Source organism: Ursus maritimus, unplaced genomic scaffold (genome assembly GCF_017311325.1).
Source record: "Ursus maritimus isolate PB19 unplaced genomic scaffold, ASM1731132v1 scaffold_25, whole genome shotgun sequence".
NCBI classification, from domain to species: Eukaryota; Metazoa; Chordata; class Mammalia; order Carnivora; family Ursidae; genus Ursus; species Ursus maritimus.
The window spans coordinates 23,897,633-23,923,824 of NW_024425008.1; the positions used below are offsets into that span (position 1 = coordinate 23,897,633).

A 26,192-nucleotide genomic window follows, 5' to 3' on the forward strand; every position below is an offset into this window, starting at 1 on the left:
GGGGGCGGGGCCGAGCTGAGAGAGACCCAGCTGGCGCCCGTGAGAAGGGGAGGCGGGCGCGGGCGCGAGCGCGGCGGCTGGCCATGATCGCGTCGTGCCTGTGTTACCTGCTGCTGCCGGCCGCGCGCCTCTTCCGCGCCCTCTCAGGTACCGGCCCCGCGTCCTGACAGGCGGGTGCCAGGCCCGGGCCCACGTCGGCGGGGCCCCGCGGGGCCTGGGGCGGCGTGTGGCGCGTCGGGCCTCACGACCACCTTTCCCCGGCCAAGGTGTGGGGAGGCGGCCTCCGGTGCCCGTCCCGGACCCCACGAGGCCCGGGCCTGGCCGACGACCCTCGCGGGGGCCCCTCTTCCCCCCGCGCCTGTGGCCTGGTGGCGTTCGGCCACAGTTGACGTGGGAGGGGGCCGGCGAAGGGGCAGGAGCCGCCCTTCCCAGGCCCCGGGGGTGCACAGGTTTCAGGGGTCCGCGGAGTCACTGCCCTGGGGGGTCGGGGAGGCTTGGCAACTCGGGTCGAAGCGAAGCCCGAATTGTTGGGGGCGGGCGGTTTGTGGGCCGAAGACGTACCTGCACTTACCTGCCTTCCCCCGGGTTGCCCCACACTCACCTTTCCCAGCCGCCTCTCCGCTCTCCTGCCGAATCTTAGGTTGAAAAACTGGTGCTCACAGCCCTGAAACCATTTAAACCCCTGCTTTGAAGCAGTCTCCCGTGCGTTTAGAGATGCGGCGGGGTGGAGCCAAAGCCCAGTTGGTACCTTAGAGAGAGAAGAGAGTTATTCTTTCACTTTTTCATGCTCTGCTTTCGCTGCCGTTCCCGAGGCTTTGAAATTCCCGAGGATCTTAGGAGACCATCCCTTCCCACGGAACTCCCAGAATGTTCTCTGGCAATTTAGAGGGCGGGACAGACCAAGAGCTACTTTCTTAGAAATAAGCGGTCAACTGCATTCTGTGCTTTTCCTTTCTGGAACTTTACACAATGTGTGTGAGTGTGTGAATTCATTTGTTTATTTCTGTGTGTCTGCCGCCGGAATGCAAGCTCCAGGAGGGCAGGACCGTGTCTGTTTTGCTCCCTGTATCTCCAGTGTTAGCACACTGCCCAGAATATAGTAGGCACTCGATTCAGGATGAGAAACGCCCGGAGGTAATTGTTTTCAGAGAATTAAAGCATATTCCTTTATCCATGTTGCTGTCATTTCTGGAGCGCTTCCGATGTCCACCATGGTAGCCTTAGTGACATATACCAGTCGACAGGTTTCTAGGCCAGTAGTCAGAATTCAGAGGTCTCAGAGGAGGGACCACCTCCCTCCCTCCCCTATTAAAGTAGTGTCACTTTTTTAAAAAACTTTGTGTATTTGGTTTTTACAGAAGATTTTCTTTCCCTTCCTCTCTTCCTCCCTCCCCTCCCTTCCTTCCTGCCTTCCTGCCTTCCCGCCTTCCCTCCTTCCTTCCTATAAAACAATTCTGTTGAAAAACCAACCACCACCACCACCAAAAATCTGCTAAATTTGAAAACAAGTAGCCTCACACACGTAAACCAGAGAACCTCTGCCATCTGGTATGCAGAGAATGTTTCAAGGGACAGGGAATTAGCAAATCCCTGAGATTAAAGCCCGCAACGTAGTTCGTGGGTTTAAAGCAGCGTTTCCCAATCTCAGCACTATTGATATTTGGGCCTGGGTAATTTGTTGTGGGGCCGTCCTTTGCACCGCAGGGTGTTCAGCAATATCCTACTCCACTAACCTCTAGATGCCAGTAGCATCCCCACAGTTTTGACAACCACTGTGTTTCCAGATAATACCAAATGTCCCCTGAGGGCAAAATTACCCCTGGTTGAAAACCACTGGTTTAGAGTGACGTAAATCCACATAGACTATAAATAAGATAGTGTCTTTTAACATTTGAACCATTTTGAAGCTTTTCTTGCCTTTTAAAAAATTGAGCTGATAAAATGAATCTCTGGTGATTGAGGGTGAGCGTGTCACTTGTCCTGTGCTGTAAATGAGTGATTTAGTGAGTGTGGGTGTTTGCTTGCACCAAAATACTGTGCTTGGAGTTTGGGGGCTCTAATTTTAGAGTTTTCCCACTTGCTTTCTTGCCTGTTGGCTGTCATTTGTGGCTGCTGTAGCAGAGAGATGACAGCTGTCTCTTGTTGGCACCTTCCGATTTACAGCCTCTGGTGTGTTATGGAATGGGAAGACTGATAACGAAGTTTGTTAAGATTTATGAATAGGATATATAGCTTCGAGAAAATGAGCAAGGGCCTTTGCTAAGAAGTAAATTGTATAGATTTCGAGACACCCTTTTTGTCTACTTAAGGACTTTTTCTTTTGGAATGTATTTATAGATTAGGGGATTTATAGAACTAGAAAGGCTCTTGGAGATTATGTAGTTCAAACTTCCCCTGTCCCCCCTTTACAGTCAAGAGTGGGTCCATCTCACTAGGGGCATTGTCCAAGGTCACATGGTTTGTTAATTTCAGTGCTAGGTCATAACTCACAGTTCTGATTCATGGTCAAGTGCTGGTTCAAATGTAATATGGCCCTTAGCAACAGAGAGTTGATGCTTAATAGGAGTCCCAACCTGTAGACAAAAGGGGGCAGTGGTTATATGTGACCATGTCTGTCCTAGATTACGTGGGACGACCATTCTTTCATTCACACACTGAATACGTATCAGATCCCTACCATACAAATTAGTTAATAGCACCTGGCACATAGTAAGCACTTTATGCTAATGACGATGGTGTTCCAGGCACTAAAATGGGCACGCTCAGTGATGGCACAACGATGAGCAAGGTGCATGTGATTCTTGCTTATATGGGACTTTCATTCTAGTTGGGAGAAGAGTATGGGTTCGGGGATGTTGTCATCTTATAACATGGTATTTTGGCTTGCTTCTTAGATGCTTTCTTCACATGTCGAAAAAATGCCCTCCTGGCGAAGAGCTCGTCCACCCAGGTAGAGGGTGACTTTGCCATGGCCCCTCGGGGGCCCGACCAGGAGGAGTGTGAGGGCCTGCTACAGCAGTGGCGAGAAGAAGGGTCGAGCCAGGTGCTCTCAACTTCGAGTGAGGGTCCCCTTGTAGATAAGGGACTAGCCCAGAGCAGCCTGGCGCTTCTGATGGATAATCCCGGAGAACAGGATGCTGCTTCAGAGGACAAGTGGTCCAGGAGGCAGCTGAGTGACCTGCGGGCAGCAGAGAACCTGGAGGAGCCTTTCCCCGAGATGCTAGGAGAGGAGCCACTGCCAGAGGTCGAGGGCCCAATGTGGGCAGCTGTCCCCATGCAGACCGGCCCCCAGTATGCAGACTGTGCTGTCCTCCCAATGGGTGCCCTGGCTGCAGAGCAGTGGGAAGAGGACCCCGCAGTGGTGGCCTGGAGCATAGCACCTGAGCCTATGCCCCAGGAAGAGGCTCCCATCTGGCCTTTTGATGGTCTGGGGCAGTTGCAGCCTCCCCCAGTGGAAATCCCATATCATGGTGAGTCTGACAACTGACTGACTGAGCCTCGGTGGCAGCTTGTCTCCAGTGTGAGCAGAGCCTATTGCTAAAGAGAAGATTCTCTGGCAGGGAGCTCTGTTGCTGTATTCTGTTTTTCTGAGAATCTTATAGTATCAGATCTAGAGGGGCCTTAGAGATTGTCTCATCCAGCCCTGTGGTCTTTCAGATGAAATAGCCATGGTGCAGAGAGGTAGTAGGACATGCCTGAAGTCATATAGCTAGGTAGAGTCAGAACTGAAAGCACATCCTTGTTCTGATTCTCCATATCGTTTCTAGTAGTGGTGGAGAGGTCTCAGGGCCTCCACACTGCCTCAACCAGAATTTAATCTTCTGGTTTATCTATGGTATATATTTGGCTTCCATTAAAATTTGAAGAATGAATTCTGTGGCTCAAATAGGTTTGGAATTCACTTTGCAGCTCCATGCTCTAGGGGAGATGGGGACATGTGGTTTATAGCCCCACAGGGTTTTTTGAGCTTAAAGGTTAGGAAACACGATGGATTACTGAGATTACTCTAGAAATGCCTTTAACCTCAGGTGACTATGAAGCACCTTGATCTGTGATTCTCCAGAGACCCATAGATTTATCAAAAGTGAGAAATTGTCAGCTTAGATTTATTGAACAGGTACTAGGTTCCAGGTACTGTGCTAGGTACAGTGGTGAACAGGCTAAGATTGTCTCTGGCATTATGGAGCTTATTATCTAGTCTGAAAATGTCCTAAGAGTGCTGCTCAAAGAGCCATAGAGAGGGATGGGTGGTAGGGAAGATGAGAAAAGGAACTTCGGGTACAGTCTCTCTGAGTCAGGGGTGGAGATGGCAGTGCCTGAGGATAACATGTACTCGTTGTGGACCTCTTCTTCCCAACCCCTTGCAGAAATCTTGTGGCGAGAATGGGAGGATTTCTCTACTCAGCCAGATGCTCAGGGCCTGGAGGCAGGGGATGGCCCTCAATTCCAGTTCACTCTGATGTCCTATAACATCCTGGCCCAGGACCTGATGCAGCAGAGCTCAGAGCTCTACCTGCATTGCCACCCGGACATCCTCAATTGGAACTATCGCTTTGCAAATCTCATGCAGGAATTCCAGCACTGGGACCCCGATGTGAGTGAGGAGGGGAAGAAGTGCCATGTTGTATTTGCTTTGAACCCCGTAGTTGTTTATAGGATTGGAGTTCTACCTAGGGCTGGAGCTTTCCTGCCTGAAGTAAGTGAGTTTTTGGCAGGTGCTGAGAAGACTCTGTGGGTACACACTTTCCGGCACCTTTATGCAGGGAGGGAGACTTGAGGGATTCAAGAAGTGGGAAAATCCAGTGCATGCATTTGGTCTACTCAGCTTAACTCTAGGCCTGACCTTGCTGGTGGTTGTCTGGGAAGATTGGCCCTGTGGGGAGTTTCAGTGTGACCCTGCCTGAGACAAGCAGCAACTTCCCACCTGGCCTCAGTGCCTGCTCCTAGGGTGGGAGTCACTTTCCAGCACTCGTGGTACTCTGGAGTGAGTCGTTTCCTTGTCAATTTCCCAGATCCTGTGTCTCCAGGAAGTCCAGGAAGATCATTACTGGGAGCAGCTGGAGCCTTCTCTGCGAATGATGGGTAATGCAGCTCCCTGGCTTGTTCATTGGTTCCTCCAGCCCTGTCTGCCTGAAGGCACCATCTTTTTCTTTTGCTTCAGTAAATCCTCAGTCTCACCTGTGCACTAGCTCCTCCTCTGTATGGATGAGAAAAAAAGAGTTCTGCAATTTTAAAGCGGTTCTGACATTTACTGCCATTTAGCCTTGAAGTAACCTGTGAGGCTGAGTTATTGTTATCCCCATTTTTACAATGAGGAGACTGAGGTTCTGAAAATATGTGTGACTTGCTCAAGGTCACCCAGGCTACAAAGCTAGTAGGCTGTGGAGCTGGGACTCTAATTTGTCTGACTTTAGAATCCATGCTTTTCCTATCCGGTTATATTGCTTCATACCCTTCTGTCCTACTTCCGCTTTGGCCACTCAGTCATCTGGTTATAACTGTAAGGGATCCTCTGCAGAACCAAGGAGTTGGCAAGGCAGGAACCCCCTTACTGAGCAGCAGGAGCAATGCCATAGGCGCACACGCCCCGGCTACTGCCACTGGTTGGAGGGATTCAGGCTTTGAGGACTCTGACCCATCTCCTTGGCCCGGTGTTCCTTGCAGGTTTTACCTGTTTCTACAAGAGGAGGACCGGGTGTAAGACAGATGGCTGTGCTGTCTGCTACAAGCCCACGAGATTCCGTCTGCTCTGTGCCAGCCCTGTGGAGTACTTCCGGCCTGGCTTGGAGCTCCTCAATCGGGACAATGTGGGCTTAGTGTTGCTGCTGCAGCCACTAGTCCCAGAAGGCCTGGGGCAAGTCTCAGTGGCCCCCCTCTGTGTGGCAAATACCCATGTCCTATACAACCCACGCCGGGGTGATGTCAAGCTGGCCCAGATGGCCATTCTCTTGGCCGAAGTGGACAAAGTAGCCAGGTTGTCTGATGGCAGCCATTGCCCCATCATCTTGTGTGGGGACCTGAATTCTGTTCCTGATTCACCTCTCTACAACTTCATCAGGGACGGAGAGCTCCAGTACCATGGGATGCCAGCCTGGAAGGTGAAATGGGAGAGGCCAGTGCGGGGGTGGGAATATGGCCAAGGAAGAGATTCAGGTATTGGCAACTAGGGCTGCTTCTGTGGCAGGGACCTCAGTTACACCTTCTCTGGCTCCCTCCAGCTTTTTCTTGTTCTGTTGAATAGTTTGTACTCAAGCCTGGAAGTTAGAAATTCCTGGGTGCCTTTGGCATCTTGGAATCCTTTCAGTTTTTATCATTAATTTTTAGTTTGTAAATAATATAGAAGTACATTCTTGCAAGAATTCAAACATTGTAAAATAAGACCAACCCCCCTTTATTACTTACGTTCCTTACCTTTCCCTTTAAAGTGAAGTAGTAACTGTTTGAAGTTTGGTGGTGGTCTTCCAGAATATTCTGTATGCATTTGCAGTAATATCTATGTTCCTATGATACTGTAATTATCATTTACATTTATTAGGCACTTATTGGGTTCCAGGTGCTGTTTTAAGCACTTCACATGTATTAACTCACTCAACTTCCATAGTTTCTATCATTGCTTCCATTTTTTAAGTGAGGAAACTAAGGCGTGGAGAAGTTTGGCAGTTTGCTGGTTCTGGGCTATACAGGTAGCTAGTGGTGGAGCCAGGATCCCATGCCCTCCAGTACTGTGCTGTGATTGCTTCTGATGGCTGATATATGATCTACTGTGTGTGTGTTTATAAACATATTAATGTATGTTTCATTCTGTAGCTTGGTTTTTTCACTCAACAGTGTATGTATGGATCTATCTCATTCCTTTTAACCACTGAATGTTGATAGCATAGATATCTCATAGTTTTATCCCATTTAGCCCTGCCTATGGACATTCAGCTTGTGCTGATTTCTTTATATGTCACTTAATCTCCCTGTTCCTCTGGCCACTACTATCTAACTTACTGCCCTAGCTTTTGGCAAGGCACAATGGAGAAAGGACACAAAAATGGCTGAATTATCGTTGAGCACTTTGGGCTTTTATTTTAATGAGGTTTCTCAAGTGCCAGCAATATCCTGGTTCCCATGGGTGCGGAGAAAGGTCTTATCCTGCCAGAAAGCTGCTATAATCAAGGAGCTCAGAGAATGGGAAAAAGAATTTACTAAGTGCTTACCATGTGACCAGTGCCATTAGGCATGGTGATTAAGAGCCAAATAGTCCTGAGTTCCAATCCCTGCTCTGCTACCTTGTGCAAGTTACTTAACTTCCTTAAGCCCCATGCGCCTCATCTATACACTAGGGATACAAGGGGACCCACTTCAGAGGGGTTTTTTGGTGGTTGTTTGGCAGATCAAATATAAGAACGCATGGTAAATTGTTTTCTCAGTTCCTGCTTCAAAGAAAGCAGTCAACCATTAGTTGTTATTATCAAGATTCTTAATTGTATATGGTATTATTATCCCATTTTATAGTAGAGGATATTGAACCCTAGAGAGTTAACTAACTTGCCCAAAGTTACACAGCTAGAAAGTGGCCATTAAATTTTAGGTCTGTCTTACTTGAGATGGCATGTTGAAAATTTATGTCATTCAAGGGCAGAGAGATTGTATCTATCATTGCACTCTCCCCAACACTTAGCTAGTGTCTTGCCCATAGCTGGCATTCAAATATTTGTTGTTGTTAGATGAAATAAAGGGAATTTTGCTACACACGGTGGAGATATGCAGGTGACTGACGGTACCCAATGTTTCCCTACGACGTTCTGTCCATTCCTAGGCTGCTCATTGACTTTGACCAAGGATGGTGATGTAGATACGGTAAAGTTCTTTGTTGCATTTCCCATTTTGCTTTGACCCGGTTTCCTCATGATGGACTCAAGATGCTAGACCTTGATCCAGAAGATCCAAAGATCAGGATAAACCTCTTCCCACTGCAGATTAAAGCCCCTAAAAGTTGCTATTCCCTCTGGAGACTCATGTAGACTTTTCTGAGGTGAAATTTAGGGGACTATATATTCATACAGTTCTATTCTCTTTGACTCACATACCTCATTCTCTTAGCCTTTGTTTCTGCTTCGAGGACATTTCAGTGCTTCTAGTTTAAAAAAAAAAGGTTTTAATTAGCTCCTTATTTTTAACCTTTCCCTGAGACTGACGTGTTTTGCTTATAATATGTATACAGTATGTGATTGTGTGCGTGTGTGTCTGTATGTCCCAAATCATGGGCTGTTTTCTTTTTCCGTCTTGGTATCTTCATTCCCCCTGTTCTTTCCTTCTAGGTGTCTGGACAGGAAGACTTCTCCCATCAGCTTTACCAGAGGAAGCTGCAGGCCCCACTCTGGCCCAGCTCCCTGGGCATCACTGACTGCTGTCAGTATTTTACCTCCTGTCACCCCAAGAGAGCAGGTGAGCCTGTGCCACATTCTTGGTTGGCCTCTGTGCCCATTTTGGGAGAAAGCTGGTATTTCAGTGACAAGAGAAAATGTAATTTCCTCAATTCTCTTAGCAAGTTCCTTTGTTTTTCCCATTGTCCTCGTGACCTCCCAGTGAAATGGACAACTTTGGATCCTATCTGTTGGAAAATCAGCTTGTCTTCAGAGCCAGGCTTCCTCTGTGTCCCTACACCGGAAGCTTCTCAGTATTAAGGCGGTTTCAGCATGCGGCTTCTTTTCCTTTCGCTCACTGTATGGCTTTTCCTGGTTTGCAGAGAGACTAAAGTATAGCCGAGACTTCCTGCTGCGATTCCGTTTCTGTGACATCGCCTGTCAGCGACCAGTAGGACTGGTTCTTATGGAAGGAGTGACAGATACGAAGCCAGGTAATGGAAACTGAGCTTGTTTTCTTGGTCTTCTTTCCTCTTCACCCCTGATATTTGTCAGTTACGTGGTTTTTTAGTCTTTTTGTAGGTATAATTCTTAAGGTCAGCTTCTGGTAATGAGCATGCTTAGGAGGAAGGTCAGTGGAGTTCTGCGGCCATATGCACGCATAGATGTGCAGCACAGTGAGAACGTGGACCAGAAATCAAGAGACTTGAGTTCCAATCATCTCTGAGACCTTGAATGAGGCATGTAACCTTTTTAGGCTTAAGTTGCTAATAACCAATGTGTGTACAGCATATAGGGAAGATACACATGACAGGGTTTGAAAATCATAAGGTGACAGGAGTCCTGCTTGTGATAAAAAGTTACTCCTACTGAGAACTCCTAGATCAAACATGGCAGAGTGTACTTGACATTCTCCCCTTCTTGTCTCTGAAACCGTTCCAAAGCAATAAGTAGAATGGAAAAAAGCAATGCAAACTCCATCTGTGAGAAATCTAGGAGATCTGAATGTGTCTGAAACCATGAATCACAGCATAGGTAGATGGCTGCAGGAAGCTCTGGAGAAGTATGGAAGGACTTACCTGGGGACTATATCGATCTCAACAAAGAACCAGCACAGTGCATTTCTCCAAGGTGAGGAGTGTACCTTAATGCACAAAATTAAAATCCCTTGTTTCGTCAGCAAGAATAGGATGCACAGGTTGTGACAGGAGATTGTCTGAACCTGTTTTGGTCTTAACAGGCACTGGAGAAAAGCCTGATCAAGGAATCAAGCCCTATTTGCATTAAGCAGTCTGTATGAGTGGCAGGAGGGGCGATGAGACACTTACAGAGCTGCGTTTTGCTTTTGCCTTGGGAGAAGTAAAGATTCAAAGGACTCATATATAACCCTGTGTCATCAGGAATATTGCTGTTACTGGGAATGCATACCCAGTTCTTCCCTTAGAGAAGCTGTACAAGATAGTACAGAAAAACCTCAACTAATTCAAAGCCGGGCTGCTTAAAAGGAACCAGCATGTGAGCTGCGCGAGAAAACTGGAAGAAAGAAAGCAGGAAGAACGGAAAAACCAATGGCAGATAAAGAATGCTTACCTCAAAGATAAAATTGTTTTCATGAAGCATATGAAAAAGTGTGACTATTTTCCCATGAATAAAAAACTGAAGCAATTGCCTTTATAAAATAAGTTCAGGCACTTTGCAGGACACCAGAAGATGAAATGGAAGCTGCAGAGCTGGGAAAGAATAAAAAATTTAAAAATCACATGAAATGAAGACAAAATTGGGTTCAGCATAAGAAGGAATAGGAATAGATACTGCTGAAAACAGGCCAAGAGACAGAAGCCATGAAAGAAAAAGCAAAATAAAAAGGAGGTAAAAGGATAAAAGGGATTAGAGAGAAATGATAGTAGTGGAAGATAAGGAAACTCAACATACATGTAATTGGAGTAAACCAATATAACGGCACAAAAGACGTAAAGGTATTATTCAAGGAAGATTTTCCCAAAATTAAAAGATTTGAGTCTTCAAATTGAGAGAATGTACTATGTTTCAGTAAAAAATGACATAGGAGATCAACAGTAAGACATTTTACTGAAGTTACTAGAAGCCAGAGACAAAAGAATCCTTTGGGCAGTTGAACCAAAAAGATGGGGCTGCTCTGAAGGGTAAAAATAACCAGGTTGGCTTCAGACTTCTTAGTTATCATTCAACTCTAGAAGACAGGAGAACAAGGCTTCAAGGAAACAAGGTGTGATTCAAGAATTTCAGACTCAACCAAAAGCTTTTCTTAACCAAACTGCTAGAACAATCTAAAACAACCGAGAAATGACTGGAAAAGCTATATTAGAAGGACTGGTGATAAGCAATGGATTTATTTTTTCTTGTACAAATTTGATTTGAATTGGCATTTTGCACAAAGCAATGAACATTTCAGTGGCTCTGTTTTTTTTTAAATTTAATTGCAAAGCTAAATCTATTATATAGCTGTAGCAATAGCAATAATGGTAATGATGGCCCCCATGCATGAAGCAGCTAGCATGCTCCAGGAACTGAGAGGACTGCTGGTATTAAGTGGGCTCAGGCAGAGAAGCAGTGGCTCAGTATTTTATAATTACGAAATCCTAAAGTTAAAGCAGTAGTAGGACCCCACATTTCATGTTAAGAATACATTATTAAAAACCAAAACAAAACAGTATTGTATTTGAAACATAAAATAAGCATTTCAATTTAATAACAAAATTAAACTTTTTAAAACACATACTGACAGTCACTTTGTAAGTAGAATCATAATGTATGGGGAAAATATCCACTTCACTAACAGTGCAAAATAATAGCAGTATTTTCAAAATTGAGGTTAAATTTGGGTAAACATACCCATCCACTATAAGTGTAGTTACCCTCTATCACCCTACAAAGTTGTTACAATATTGACTGTTCCCTACGTTGTACTTTTCATCCCCATGATTTACTTACTTTATAACTGGAATTTTGTACCTGCTTTGCCTCTCCCTCACCCCCGCCCCTATGTCAACCACTAGTTTGTTCTCTGTATTTATGAGTCTGTTTCTATTTTGTTCTTGTTTGTTTTGGTTTTGAGATTCCACATGCAAGCGAAATCATATAGTATTTCTTTCTCTCTAAGTTATTTCACTCAGAATGCCCTCTAGGTCCACCCATGTTGTCACACATGGCAAGATTTCATTCTTTTTATGGCTGAATAATATTCCGTATTTGTGTATGTGTGAGTACACTGTATGTTCTTTATCCATTTATCTGTTGATGAACACCTGGGTTGCTTCTATATCTTGGCTATTGTAAATGAGGCTGCAGTAAACATGGGTGCATGTATCTTTTTGAATTAGTTTTTTTTTTTTTTAAGATTTTATTTATTTATTTGACAGAGAGAGACAGACAGCGAGAGAGGGAACACAGGCAGGGGGAGTGGGAGAGGAAGAAGCAGGCTCCCAGCGGAGCAGGGAGCCCAATGCGGGGCTCAATCCCAGGACTCCAGGATCACGCCCTGAGCCAAAGGCAGATGCTTAACGACTGAGCCACCCAGGCGCCCCTTGAATTAGTATTTTTGTTTTCTGTGGATAAACACCCAGAAGTGGAGTTATTAGGTCATGTGGTATTTCTATTTTTTTGAGGACCTTCCATACTGTTTTTTGTAGTGACCAGTTTATATTCCCACCCACAGTGCACAAGGGTTCCCTTTGCTCCACATTCTTACCAACACCTGTTCTTCTTGTCTTTTTGATACTAGTCATTCTTACTGGTATGAAGTGATATCTCATTGTGGCTTTGATTTGCGTTTCCCTGATTATGAGTGATGTTGAGCATCTTTTCATGTTTTTGTTGACTATCTGTATGTCTTCTTGGAAAAATGTTTATCTCATGAATATCTTTTAAAGACTCCAAATCTAAAAATCTACCACCATTTTTATACCAAGTTGAAAGGCTTAAGTGCAACAAGGAGATCGATAATATGTGATCTTTTTTCTAGAGGATGTGTTTAGATGTGCTAACAAATAATATTTCCAGTCTAATACTAGAGTCATGCAACCCACTGATACACATCAGAACTTGCTGACTTGACTGTGGCCCTGATTTTACTAGGCAGCATGTGAGTTGCAAAAGGAGCTGCAGTGCTAGGTGGTGATGGTCTAACCTTGCCACAGGCTGACATTGCATGACGCCGGAGAATTCTGCATTGTCCAATTGTGTAATAAAAACATTGTAATTCTCACTCTCCCCAACTCCCTTTGTGGGGAAATAATTCATGAGAAGGGAATCTAAATTTTAAGTCCCCTTCTTGTAAACATTGTCCATTACTAATGATTTCTTCTTTCCAGTATGATCTTAAAGACACTGGAAGGGGGTTACTGATTTTCTTTCTCATGACCACTTGCCCGTTTCCATTGAACTCTGGACCTTCAGGTCTTTTAACAAATAACAACAAACCATGTGCCCAATACAGTACATTATAGAAAAAGCAATTGCTAATAGATGATTTTTGTAACCACTATTTACAGACTGACCAGATGGTCACAGACCAAAAGCTGTCTGATCAGTTTTCTAACCGGGAAAGTTCTGAATCCAACTTCTCCACTGGCCCATGCCTGGACACAATTTATCCTCTTCCCAAGTACTTGCAGAAGAACTTACTTGTTTGACTGCTCCCAGTGCTGACTGGGTCAGGAAGACACTGCAGCTTCTGTAGAGGCAGCTGTGGCCCATGTGCTCATCTGGCCAGGTGGGGCACGCAGAGACCTCTAGTCCTCTGTGACTGCCGGAACAGCGCTGTTTGTACACAGTGCTGCGTGGACAGAACCTGGCGTTGAGGGAAACCATTTTTAGTATCCTGCTGCTCACTGAGATTTTTCTGGTGTATTGTAATGGTAGAAGATACAACTCAAAATGAAGATATTAGCATTATAAATATTTAAGCTCCAAATAACATTACATCAACAATCATGAAGTGAAAGTGCAGGCTTAACAGGAACAGTAGTCAGAAAATAACTAATGGTAAAGGGTTTTAATTCACCTGTCTTAGCCCACAACAGATCAAGTAGAAAAAAGATAACTAAGAATATGGAAGACTTCAGTAACATGTTGAATATGGCAAATCTGATTGATGCATATCAAACTCTGAATCTTGAGCAAAGACATCTTTTTAAATATTCATAGGAAATTCTTAAGAATTAGACCACCAAAAAAACCTCAATAAATCTCAAATAGTCGAAGTCATACAGTCTTTCTCTGATCACACATGCAGTACAAATAGAAATTAGAAACAAAAAAGAAAACATTATCACCTGGATATTTAGAACATTTCAAACAACTTTTGAGTCAAAGGTGAAATTTAAGCTAAAATTGCAGAATATCTAGAAAATAATAATAACGAAAGTACCATATATTTGTGGGATATAGCTAAAACAGTGTTCAGTGAGGGGCGCCTGGGGGGCGCAGTCGTTAGGCGTCTGCCTTCGGCTCAGGGCGTGATCCCAGCGTTCTGGGATCGAGTCCCACATCGGGCTCCTTCGCTGGGAGCCCGCTTCTTCCTCTCCCACTCCCCTGCTGTGTTCCCTCTCTCACTGGCCGTCTCTCTGTCAAAATAAATAAATAAAATCTAAAAAAAAAAAAACAAAAAAACAGTATTCAGTGAAAAGTTCACAGAATTGTATAGAGTATTTAGAATCACAGAATTACATTAGTAGATAAGAAGAGATAAAAGTAAGTAAATCACATGTTCAGCTTAGGAAGTTAGAAAAAAAGAACAAGTAAGCTGGAAGAAAACAGAAGATGCAAATGGGAATAATGTAGAAAACAGAAAAACAGTGAAACTAATAAATTTTAGGAGTTTGTTGTTTGGGCAAAAAAGCAGCTGTCAGTTAGGTAGGCCCATTAACTAACCTATTGCAAAGGTCAGGGAAGGAACAAGCAAAAGTATCCAGATGCAGAATAATTAGTAGGATTATAAGGGGGTTCTTGGCCCAGCGAAGTGCAAAAGAAATTAAAAACTTAGATGGCATATATTAATTATAGAAAATGTATTTTAGTAAAGTTGGTTACAGAGGAGAGAGAGAATCTAAGTAGGGAAGAAATACATAAAGTTCTCAGAGATGTCCCACAAAAACACCAGGCTCAGATTGATTGGAGAATGTCATCAAACCTTTAAAGAACTTGTAATTTCATTACTATTTAAATTATTACAGTGCACAGAGGAAGAAAGGAGCTGGTTATTTTTATGCAACAAGTATTTTGACACCGATATCTGACAACAATTATACAGAAAAAACTATCGATGCTAAAATTCTCCACTTAGGAATACTGATGCAAAAAAAGTTTAAATAGAAGATCAGGAAACAGTCTAGCAGCACACTGAAAGAGCAGTATACCATGACCAAATGGAGTATATCAGAAATACAAAGATTGTTTGATATTGGGAAATTATAACTTAACATACTAATATATATGAAATCTATTAAAATATATGAAGTGCATCCTACAGATGTCCAAGAGACTGTTAAAATTCAACCTCTATTCTAGATTCTTTTTAAAAGACCCCACTTAAATCGAGGAAAAACTAGATACAGGCGTACCTTGTTTTACTATGCTTCCCTTTATTGTGCTTTGCAGACGTTGTGTTTTTTACAAATTGAAGATTTGTGGCATCCTTGCGTTGAGCCAGTCTATTAGTGCAATTTTTCAAACACCATTTGTTCACTTTGTATCTGTCACATTTTGATTATTCTCACAATATTTCAAACTTTTTCATTATATTTGTTATGGTGATCAGTGGTCTTTGATATTACTATTGGAATTGTTTTGGAGGGTCATGAACCACACCCATATAAGATGGCAAACTTAATCGGTAAATATTTTCTGTGTTCTGACTGCTCTACCAACCAGCCATTCCCCTGTCTTTCTCTCTCCCTCTCCTTAGGCGTCCCTGTTCCCTGAGACAAAACAATATTGAAGTTAGGCCAAGTAGTAACCCTACAATGGCCTCTAAGTGTTCAAATGAAAGGAAGAGTCGCATGTCTCCCACTAAATCAAAAGCTAGAAATGATTAAGCTTAGTGAGCAAGGCATGGCAAAAGCTGAGACAGGCAACAGCTAGGCTTCTTGCCCCAAACAGCCAAGCTGTGAACGCAAAGGAAAAGTTCTTGAAAGACAGGAAAAGTGCTACTCCAGTGATCACATGAGTGGTAAGAAAGCAAAACAGCTTTACTGCTGATATGGAGAAACTTCTAGTGGCCTGGATGGAAGATCAGCCTAGCCATAACATTTCCTTAAGCCAAAGCCTAGTTCAGAGCAAGGCCCTAATTCTCCTCAATCCTGTGAAGGCTGAGAGGTGAGGGAAGTGCAGAAGAAAAGTCTGAAGCTAGCAGGGGTTGGTTCGTAATGTTTAAGGAAAGACGCCATCTCCGTAGCATCAAAGTACAAGATGAAGTAGCAAGTTATCCAGAAGATCCAGCTAAAATAGTTGATGAAGATGGCTACACTTAATGGATTTTCAATGTAGATGAACAGTTGTCTATTGGAAGAAGATGCCATCTGGGACTTTCATAGCTAGAGAGAAGTCAGTGCCTGGCTTCAAAGCTTCAAAGGATAGGCTGACTCTCTTGTTAGGGGCTTTCACAACTTTAAGTTGAAGCCAGTGCTCGTTTACCGTTCCAAAAATCCTAGGGCCCTTAAGAATTATGCTAAATCTATGCTGCCTGTGCTGTCTAAATGGAACAGCAAAGCCTGGATGAGAGCACATCTGTTTACAGCATGATGTACTAAATATTTTAAGCCCACTGTTGAAACCTACTGCCCAGAAAAAAAGATCTCTTTCGAAATATTATTGTTCATTGAGAATGCATCTGGTCACGCAAGACTCTGAGGGACATGTACAACAAGATTAACGTTGTTTTCATGCCTATTAACGTAGTATTCATTGTGAAGCCCATGGATCAAGGAATGATTTTGACTTTCAAGTTTTATTATTGAAGAAATACAGTCTGTAAGGCTATAGCTCCTGCAGATAGTGATTTCTCTGATGGATCTAGGAAGAGTAAATTGAAACCTTCCGGAAAGGATTCCTTGTTCCAGATGCCGCTAAGAACATTTGTGACTCCTGAGAAGAGGTCAAAATACCAACATTAATTAACAAGAGTTTGGAAGAAGTTTGATTCCAGCCCTCAGGGATGACTGTGAGGGCTTCAAGACTTCAGTGGAGGACGTAACTGCAGATGTGGTGGAAACAGGAAGAGAACTAGAATGAGAAGTGGAGCCTGGAGATAGGACTAATTGCTGCAATCTCAGGATAAAACTTTAATGTATGAGGAATTGCTACTTTTTTTTTTTTTAAGATTTTATTTATTTATTTGAGAGAGCGAGCACGCAGAGAGGGAGAGGGACAAGCCGACTCCTGTGGGGATCCCAGGACCCTGAGATCATGACCTGAGCCAAAACCAAGAGTTGGATGCTTAACTGAGCCACCCAGGTGCCCCCAAAATATTTAGAATATGATAAAAACTTAGTTGATAAGGCAGTGGCAGGGTGTGAGAGGATTGGTGCCAATGCAGAAAGAAGTTCTCGAGGCAAAATCTCAAACAGTGTCACATGGTACAGAGAAATCGTTTATAACCACCACCCTCATTAGTCGGCAGCCACCCACATTGAGGCAAGAGCCTCCACCAGCAAAAAGATTATGACTTGCTGAAAGTTCAGGTGATGGTTAGCATTTTTTAGCAATAGAGTATTTTTAAATTAAGGTATGTACATTGTTTTTTTAGATGCAATGCCATTACACACTTGAAAGACTACAGTATGGTATAAACATAACTTTTATATGCACTGGGAAATCAAAAAAATTAAGTTGACCAGCTTTATTGGGGTATTTACTTTACTGCCGTGGTCTGGAACTGAAGCCACCATATCTTTGAGTTTCGCCGGTAATCCCTTACACCATTAAAATGATCTTGGTCAGTGGGAGTGCATCGTGGCAACAGTGTACCATAGAGGTGAGGAGTAGGAGGAGGGAGTGGAGCCACTGCAAGCCTGCAGATTAGAAACCAAAACCAAACCACATTTATCTCAGCTCCACAAATCAGCATCTGGCTTAACAAAGACACTGTAGTAGCATTCCTGTCAAAGTCAGGAATAAGACAAGGAGGACCACTCTCATTATTCAGCCATATTCAAAGATGCCAGCCAACAGATTTAGAAACAGAAATGCAGGTAAGAAAACAGAAGTAACAAAATGGAGAGGAGGGGTTAATTACTTGCTGCTCATATTGTTAGCTAACTGGTGATCCAAGAGAATCAACTAACAACTATTGCAAGCATTAAGATAATTCTGGAAATAGCAGGTACAATATGAATATACAGAAATACAATAGTATTCATATATAAAAATAAGGACATATTTGTTAAAAGATAATAATGAAAAAAAAAAAGACCCTATTTATAATACCAACAAAAAGAAAAAAATCAACAGGGAAAATGTAAAGTATATAAAGGAATATTCCATTTAATCTGAATTATTAAATTCATTGGCATGAAGTTCTCTATAACATGTACTTACCCTTTTTTAAAGAAACAGCTTTATTGTGATGAAATTCATATACCATAAAATCTACCCATTTAAAGTGCATAAACCAGTGGCTTTTATTCTATTCAGAATTGTGTATACATCACCACAATCTAATTGTAGAGCGTTTTCATCCCCCCGGAAAGGAACCCTGTATCTATTAGCAGTCATTGTCCATTCATCCCTCCCTTGTGAAACATTAATTGAACATGACAATACAGGTTTCTGGACACTCAGTTCTATTCCATTCACTATATGTCTATCCTTATGCCAGTACCACAGTGTCTTGATTATTTTAGCTTTGTATAAGTTTGAAATAGAGAAGTTACATCCTATAACTTTGTGGGGTTTCAAGATTATTTTGTTTATTCTGAGTCCCTTTCATTTCTATATGAATTTTAGGATCAGCATGTCAATTTCTGCAAAGAAGCTAGTTGGGATTTTGATAGGGATCTAGAAAGCTGTAGATCAGTTTGGGAGGTACTGCCATCTTAATACTATTATGATCAATGAACATGAATGTTTTTCCATTTAGATTTTTAATTTCTTTCCATATTTTGTAGTTTCCAGTGTGTAAGTCTTACACTTTTGTGAAATTTATTACCATTTTATTCATTTTGATGATACTATAAATGGAAATGTTTTCTTAATTTCATTTTTGGATTTTTTACTGCTAGCGTATAGAAATGCAATTTTTGTAAATTGACCTTTTGTATATTGCAGCCCTGAGAACTCATTTATTCTAATAGTTTTTTAGTAGTTTTCTTAGGATTTCTGTATAAAAGATCATGACATCTTGCAAACAGAAACAGGATTACTTCTTCCATTCTAATCCGGATGCCTTTTATTTCTTCTTCTTCCATGATTGTCCTGGCTAGGCCTCTCTAAAGTTGAGTGGTGAGAGTGGACATCCTTGTTTTGTTCCTGATCTTAGGGTTAGAGCTTTTAAGTGTGTTGTGAGTTAAGTGTGATGTGAGCCCTGGGGTTTTTGTGGATTCCCTCTATCTGGTTGGGGAAGTTCTCTTCTGTGTTTAGTTTTTTATGTTGCTTTTTCTGCCCCCGTAAAGCAGTGTTGAATTTTGTCAAATGGTTTTTCTCTGTGTGTTCAGATGATCATGTGGGTTTTATCCTTCAGTGTTCTGTTAATATAATGTATTACGTTAATTGATTTTCAGATGTTAAACCAACCTTACATTCCTAGGATAAATTATACTTGGTCATAGTATAGAATCATTTTTATATTTTGCTAGATTTGGTTTGCTAATACATTGTTCTTTTGGTGTTCTGAGACTTAATTTTCAACATGGGGAAGTGGGAGGGGGTTACACTCAACTCAATTTTGACACCATCTATCCAGAGATAGCACCAGATTCCACAGGTGAAATAAAGACTCAGTCCTGTAAGACTGCCCCTACTCCCCAACTTCAGACATCAGTCATAAGCCCAGCCTGTGCTTCTAACAACCCCCTCCTTGCACTTTAGATAGCAGTCATAAGTCCAGGTTGTTAACTACTTTCTGACCAACTGGCTTTTATAAATCAGAGGTTCCCAAGACCCCTCTCCTTCCTTGGGTTTAATTAATTTGCTATAATGGTTCACAAAACTCAGAGAAACATTTTTCTCACTAGATTACCCGTTTATTATAAAAGGATAAAACTCAGGAACAAGCCAGATGAAAGAGACTCATAGGGCAAGGTATTTGGGAATCTTCCTTGCCCTCTCTAGGCATGCCATTCTCCCCAGATCTCCACGTATTCACCAGCCCAGAAGCTCTCTGAAGGCTTTATTATGCAGGCGGGATTGATTTAATCATTGGCCATTGGTGATTCAAGCTCCAGCCCCACTCCCCTCCCAGGAGGTTTAGGGAGTTGGGACAGAAAGTTCAAATCCTGTAGTAACAGGTTGGTTCTTCTGCCCCCATCTTTAGGTGCTTTCCAAAAGTCACCTCATAATATAACAAAAGACACCTTTATCACTCTCATCTCTTAGGAAATTCTAAGGGTTTGGGGAACTATGAGTCAGGAACTGTGGACAAGACCAAATATATATTTCTTATAAATTATGATATCATAGTCATTGAAGAATTTTGCATGTACAAGCACAGAGGATATTGTTCTGTAGTTTTCTTCATGATGTTTTTATCTAATTTTGACTAACACCTTGCAGCATGAATTGGGAAGTGTCCCATCTTAATTTTTGGAAGTGTATATGAAATATTTGTATTACTTCTTCTTTAAATGTTTGGCAGAATTCACCAGTGAAGCCCTCTAGTCCTGGGCTTTTCTTTGTGGGAAATTTTTAAATTACTAATTCAATTTCTTTACTTGCTTATAGGCTATTCAGTTTGTTTATTTTTTCTTGAATCAGTTTACATAGTTTGTGTCTTTTTAGAAATGTGTCCACTTCATCTAAGTTATCAAATTTGTTGGTATACAGTTGTTTATATTATTCTCATAATTCGAAAATTTCTGTAGGGTTGGTAGTGGTGGCCCTTCTTTCATTCTTGGTTTTAGTAACTGGAGTGGTTTTTTTTCTTGTTCAGTATAGCTAAGGGTTTGTCAATTTTGTTGATCCTTGTTACCCTGTTGTCTTAGTCAGTTTGGGCTATTATAACAAAATACCACAGCCTAGATGGTTTATCAACAACAGAAATTTATTTCTCACAGTCCCGGAGCTGGAAGTCTAAGATCAGGGTGCCAGAATGGTCCGGTTCTGGTGAGGGCCCTCTTCTGGGTTGCTGAGTGCTAACTTCTTGTGTCCTCATGTGGTGGAAAGAGGGTGAGGGAGCTCTATGGGATCCAAACCTTTTATAAGGGTGTTAATCGAATGTGCAAGGGCTCCACCCACATGACCTAATTACCTCCCAAAGGCCCACCTCCAAATACCATTTCACTGGGGGGTGGGATTTCGACATACTTTGGGGAGACACAAACATTCAGTCCATAACACTTATTAATGTCAGTAGGATCTGTAATAATATCCCCTTTCTTTCCTGATACCAGAAATGTATATCTTTTTTCTTCATGTATGTGCGTGTACTTATTTATGTGTATTTAAGAATGTATACATAGTGTGCATACATACGTATGTGCACACTATGTACACACACAGCAGATGGTATGTGATAGAAAATCTTCGAAGGAATATACCAGGGATTTGGTAACATTGGTTGCCTCTGGAGAGGGAAACTGAGTGGCAGGAGCCCCAGAGTGTGAGGGATCATTTCACTGATATTTTTCTCTACATTTTGATTTTTGTACCATGTAATTCTATTACCTAAAGAATACATTTAAATAAATTTATTTCTGAAGAATACATTTAAATAAATTATTTGAAAAGGTGCTGAGTCAAGGAAGAAATGTCTGTGTTCAAGGTCTCTAACTGCCTTCCTACAACTCTTCCATTGTTTTCTTTGTCCCATCACCTCTTCTCTTTTCCTTTCCTCTTTTGGAGCAATCTGGTCAAGGATCTGAGAGGGATTCCAGGGTACAAAGTTCTGGCCCTGCTTCACTATCTGGGAATAATAAAACCTTTTCTCTCTGGTCTTCTACAGAGCGACCTGCTGGCTGGCCCCAGTCTGTCCTTGAGGAAGACACTTTGGAGCCTGAGCCTGTCTTCCCCAGGTGATCTTCCTTCCGGTTCTCTGCGGCTTGCTTTCCAGCCCCCATCTGGGTGAATGAGAGAGATTCTCATTGGCTTTCCTGAGGCTGATTTGGGGCGCGCCTTTTGCTGAGGTCTCTCTTCTCCCAATACATGCTAAGCTTTTGGAAGGGCTGGTGTGCAGAGGCCAGAGGTGACCCACCTAGGTTCTTGCAGATGAAGAGCCCATGCACTTGTCCTCAGGGAGTAAGGCTTCACAGAAGAACTTGCTGACCCCTGGACAGGTTATTAGGTACACTTCACCAGGTAATAAAAGGAGAGTGGGGGTGGGGTGAGGAAGGACAGGGGGACTGCATATAAATGTGTCTGTTTCTAGGCTAATTTTAGCTAAAACCATCCACCTCTTAATACAATGGGAAGGAATTTGATGAGATGGAGTTATCTGGGATAGTCCCTTAAAAAAAAAACCCATAGAGGAAGTGACTTTGAGAAAAGTTCAATAATGCTTGTTGACTGACCTCTTCCCCTTCATCCCTACAGGACTGTAGGTACCATCCAGCACTGCCTTCACCTGACTTCAGTATATACTCATTTCCTGCCCCAGCATGGCCGCCCGGAGGTCACCACAATGCCCTTGGGTCTTGGAACGACAGTGGATTACATCTTCTTTTCAGCTGAGTCCTGCGAGAATGGGAACAGAACTGGTAAGCCTGGTGGATCCTGGGTTCATAGAAGGCACTCAGAAGTCCTGGGAACAGCTGATGGTAGGTCAGGCATTTGGTCATATGGCTTGGGCTGCTGTGACCAGACTCGCAAAAGAGCAGATTTCATACCTACCTGGTACTGGTCATCCTCATCATAATTCCCTTAGTCCACTTGCCTGCCTTCTCTTTTTATCTTTGCAGCATTAGAGAGAGGTGGGCAGAACCAGCCCTACCTCTATTTAAGAGGTAAAAATAGAGCACCAGGAGGTAAGTGCATTTTGAACATGGCAGCCATTTAGTGATGGATTTGGTTAGGTTAGAGACCCTATTTCTTGTTTCTTCACCCTCTGCAGACAGTCACAGTGTGGTAGCCTACCAGCTGTGTGCCTTTTGTATTCAAAGCATGTCTTTTAAAATGTTTGAATTGATTTCCTATGTTTAAAAATCAGATTTTATGTAGAAAATCTGGATTTCCAGCTTTTCTTCGAAAATCCGAAGTTTTTGTAGATGCTGGGCCTGGGTACGCATTCTCCGGTTGCCACAGTCTCCCCGAATCCAGCTGCTTCATTCATTGATATATCACAGAAAGTGAGGCCTCTGCCAGAGGCAGCAGGGGAAAGTGAGGGAGGGCAGGATAGCCAAGGGGATGCAGCCTACATAAACTATAGCTCCCACAGGCCCCAGCCACCCCATGCAGTTGCTGTGGCTACTTTCCTCACTGGCTTCTGTTTTGTGCCCCAGATCGCAGGCTGTATCAAGACGGGACTCTCAAGCTTCTGGGCCGTCTCTCCCTCCTCTCTGAAGAGATTCTCTGGGCTGCCAACGGCTTACCCAACCCCTTCTGCTCTTCAGACCACCTCTGCCTGCTGGCCAGCTTTGGGATGGAAGTCACCGCCCCATGATGGGGCTCCCAGGGGAAGAGAGCTTCTCTTCCAGAAGAGCTCACTGGATCAGAGACTGTGGAAATACCCCATGCTTCTGGAAACTTAGATCCAAGAAACTTAAGTCCCCTCTCCTCCCCTCCCCCATTTCCCTTTTCCCATGGTTAGATTTTCTCCAGGCCTGTCCACGTTCTCTGCCTGTGGTCCCTGCCCCGCCCCAACCTCTTCCTAATCCTGTGCCACATACTCAGTGGCCCTGGGAGAGGCAGAAGGGGGGGTTCCCCTTTCCTTCCATGTATCCAGCGTTCCCCCTTAATTTTTAATTACCAGGGTTGTGGGAGCTATTGATCTCATTGGTTATTTGCTTGCAGGCCGTTTCTTGATGGTATCTTCTAACGCAGTCTTCTTTCTGCTTTCATGACCTCTGGGCCCAGCCCTCTTGCCAGGCACACACATGTGAGGTGTGTAGCATGCATGTGTCCTCTCAGGGTGGGACTGCTCTGTACGGCCATGCCTGCCTCTGACCAGCCCACTTTCCACACTGGGGCTGTCGGCCTCATGACAGGTCGAGAGCATGACCTGGTGGCTGTGTGTTGCCAGGCAGCAGCAGGGCCATGGGCCCTTCTCCCTTTTTATCCTCTGTGTCTCATGAGGCGTTCCTCATGCCACCCAGGGCATACCCCTCATCTGGCCTCTGGGAATGAATGGGTCTCATAGCCTGGAACAGAAGATTCAGGGAGGCACTACCTGCCCCAGCAGCCTCTGAGCCTCCGACCCAGAGCTTCCACAGCCCTGGCACGCTTCCTCTAGGGCTCGTCCCTGTGTGGGGTCAGTGGACTGGAATAAGAATTTGAGGTTTAAAAGGACAAGAAAGAACCTTCAGGAAACTCTTGTCTTCCTGGACTCTGCCCCCTGCAGAACCGGGGCAAGCATGGGAGTCCTGATAGGGGGAAGAGCAGGCAGGCTGTGCAGCCACTTCAGCTGGGACCCAAGACCTCAGGGACTTGTTCTCTTTTCTCTGCACACCTCAGAAGCTGTTTTCTGTTCCTTTCCTCCCACTACTTTTTACCTCGCTGCCTCCCCCATTCCTGTCCATTTTCTCCTAAAAAAGCCTGGTACTCAGCTCAGGCCAAACCCTCTCTGCAGAAGGTGGCCTTGGGCAAAACCTGCGCAAGAACTCGAGGTGGTGGTGCTGTAGGGTCTGTTCTGCCTGGCAGGGCCTCAGCTGCTCATTGCCAGTGCGTCTCCTCCTAGCACTGGGCTACCCTGGCCCATTCGGGAGGCCCCTCACCCCATGTATCACCTGCATGCCTTAATCTTTCATAGCTGGGGTGCAGCCTGGGTGTTCCTGGGCCAGCAGCTCCTCACACCTCCCTTAACTCAGAGTTGCTGCTGGTCCTTACAAATTAGCATTGCTGCTGCCCTGCTCGGCCTCCAGAATGGGTCTGAAGGCAATGGCGGAGAGGCTGGAATTAAGGACAGTAACCAGAGCTTCTCTCCCTCCTTTTTTTGAAAGCCAAAGACCCAGCCTGAATTTTGCTGCTGTGTTCATGGTTATAAGCTTTCCATGCCCAGGTACTGGGGATTTATCTGTGTGTGTATATTTTTGAACACTGTATCCTGGGTATTGGGCACGTGCCTGTCTGAGCCCCAGGCCCACCTGTCCACACCCCACCCATCGTTCATTGTGTTTGTCTCTCCCCGGGCACCTCCTGAGATGGTCTCAAGTCAGTGCCCTATTGGTTTTCAGGACTATGGCCCATCACTGTTCTCTTCTGCCAGGAAATGCAGTTTAAAACGGCTCAAGATGACAGAGGGCAGGAGTTTTATAGATGACCTTTTCCTTGTTTTCTTATTTGTTTCTGTTTTGGAAATGAAATGGGGGTTTTAAGTGGTCATTTAAGCTCTTTTCCAAATAAAGGTTTACCATTTCCCCCCTGCTGTTGATCATTTTGTTAGGATCCTGAAGGGCATGAGAGAGAGAAGGCCTGGAGAGTGAGGTGGGCGAGAGGAAGGCCAGATCCTGGGCTGGGCTCTCAAGTCCTAAAGCTTGACCTGAGAAAGGTGTAATCACCTGTGATAATTGACACGTATCCCTGCTGCTCTGAGGCCTTCGAGGAACAGGGCCTGAAGAAGCCTCCTCCCTTGCCTTTTGTTGGGGTTCAGCTCTCCTCTCCCTCCTCGCCAAGCTAGAGAACAGCTCTTTCACCTGCTTTCATTCCCATTCCGTCAGCTGCGCCTGTACCTTCCCCTGGTCCACAGTGCATTTCAGGAGGGTCTTATGGAGTGTGGGGTGAGAAGCGTTTTCCTGGTCAAAGCCGTGGCAGGTGTGTGAGGCATATGTGCGAGTGACCATTGTCTCTTGCTCCGTGCCTAGTTCTGATCATCTCTTTTGCATGTTGGAGTCAGAGCTGGCCTGTTGGCCATCTGTTGCTGGAAAGGGTTCCCTCCTGGGCCTCATTCTGCTGGTACTTTCATCTTCCTCCAGCCTCCTCCTGCAGCAGTCCATGAAGCCCACATGCCCGTGGGAAGCCCTGGTGTGGCTTCCTGCCTCTCCTGAATAGCATCCCAGACCCCACACCTCTGAATCAGCCTCTGAGAATCGGAATTATTTAAAGGTACCTGGTGCTTCCGTTGAACCGCCTGGGTTGGGATTCAGCTGACAGAAAACAGCCAGGGATAAGGAACACCGCTTGTCATGTTGGCCTGGTCATTTGGTGACTGTGGGTAAGTTCATTCCTTGTTTCACATCTTGGTGAAACGGGAATTAAAGTAATAATCTTTTCCACTTGTGAGGAATTTTCAGATCTGAAATTGTGTTGTTTGGGCTTTGGCAAGCCACGGGTGCTGAGACTTGCAGAGACGTTGAGGGTAGGTCATTCTCCCCAGCCTGGCTGCGTGGTTTGCCCATGGGCTAGGCATTATTTTGCATCTCTAAACTTTGAGGCGTATCCCCAGAGACCCTTTCCTGGCCTGGAGGGTTTCCTGAGTCCCGTAACATTTGCACAGACTTTTATTAAATGTAAACAGTGCTTCCACATCCACTTTCAGTGAACAACACTGTGAGGTGGCAGTGC

General features: G+C 44.0%; 1 protein-coding gene across 1 annotated transcript; it reads left to right on the forward strand.

The window, feature by feature from the left end:
- On the forward strand, positions 1-25,049 carry ANGEL1 (angel homolog 1). The gene is made up of 10 exons (XM_040641614.1): positions 1-147; positions 2,895-3,470; positions 4,368-4,594; positions 5,013-5,082; positions 5,665-6,098; positions 8,307-8,433; positions 8,735-8,845; positions 21,484-21,553; positions 22,071-22,234; positions 22,976-25,049. The coding sequence occupies exons 1-10, from the start codon at positions 84-86 to the stop codon at positions 23,134-23,136; spliced, it is 2,004 nt and encodes a 667-aa protein (XP_040497548.1). The 5' UTR covers positions 1-83; the 3' UTR covers positions 23,137-25,049.
- The last annotated feature ends 1,143 nt before the right edge of the window (positions 25,050-26,192 follow it).

Excerpts from the sequence above, each read along its gene's own strand:
- ANGEL1 (XM_040641614.1), top strand. The coding sequence starts at position 84 with ATGATCGCGTCGTGCCTGTGTTACCTGCTGCTGCCGGCCGCGCGCCTC. Across the intron at positions 8,846-21,483 it reads AGTGACAGATACGAAGCCAG|AGCGACCTGCTGGCTGGCCC; the intron begins GTAATGGAAACT and ends GGTCTTCTACAG. Across the intron at positions 22,235-22,975 it reads CGAGAATGGGAACAGAACTG|ATCGCAGGCTGTATCAAGAC; the intron begins GTAAGCCTGGTG and ends TTTGTGCCCCAG.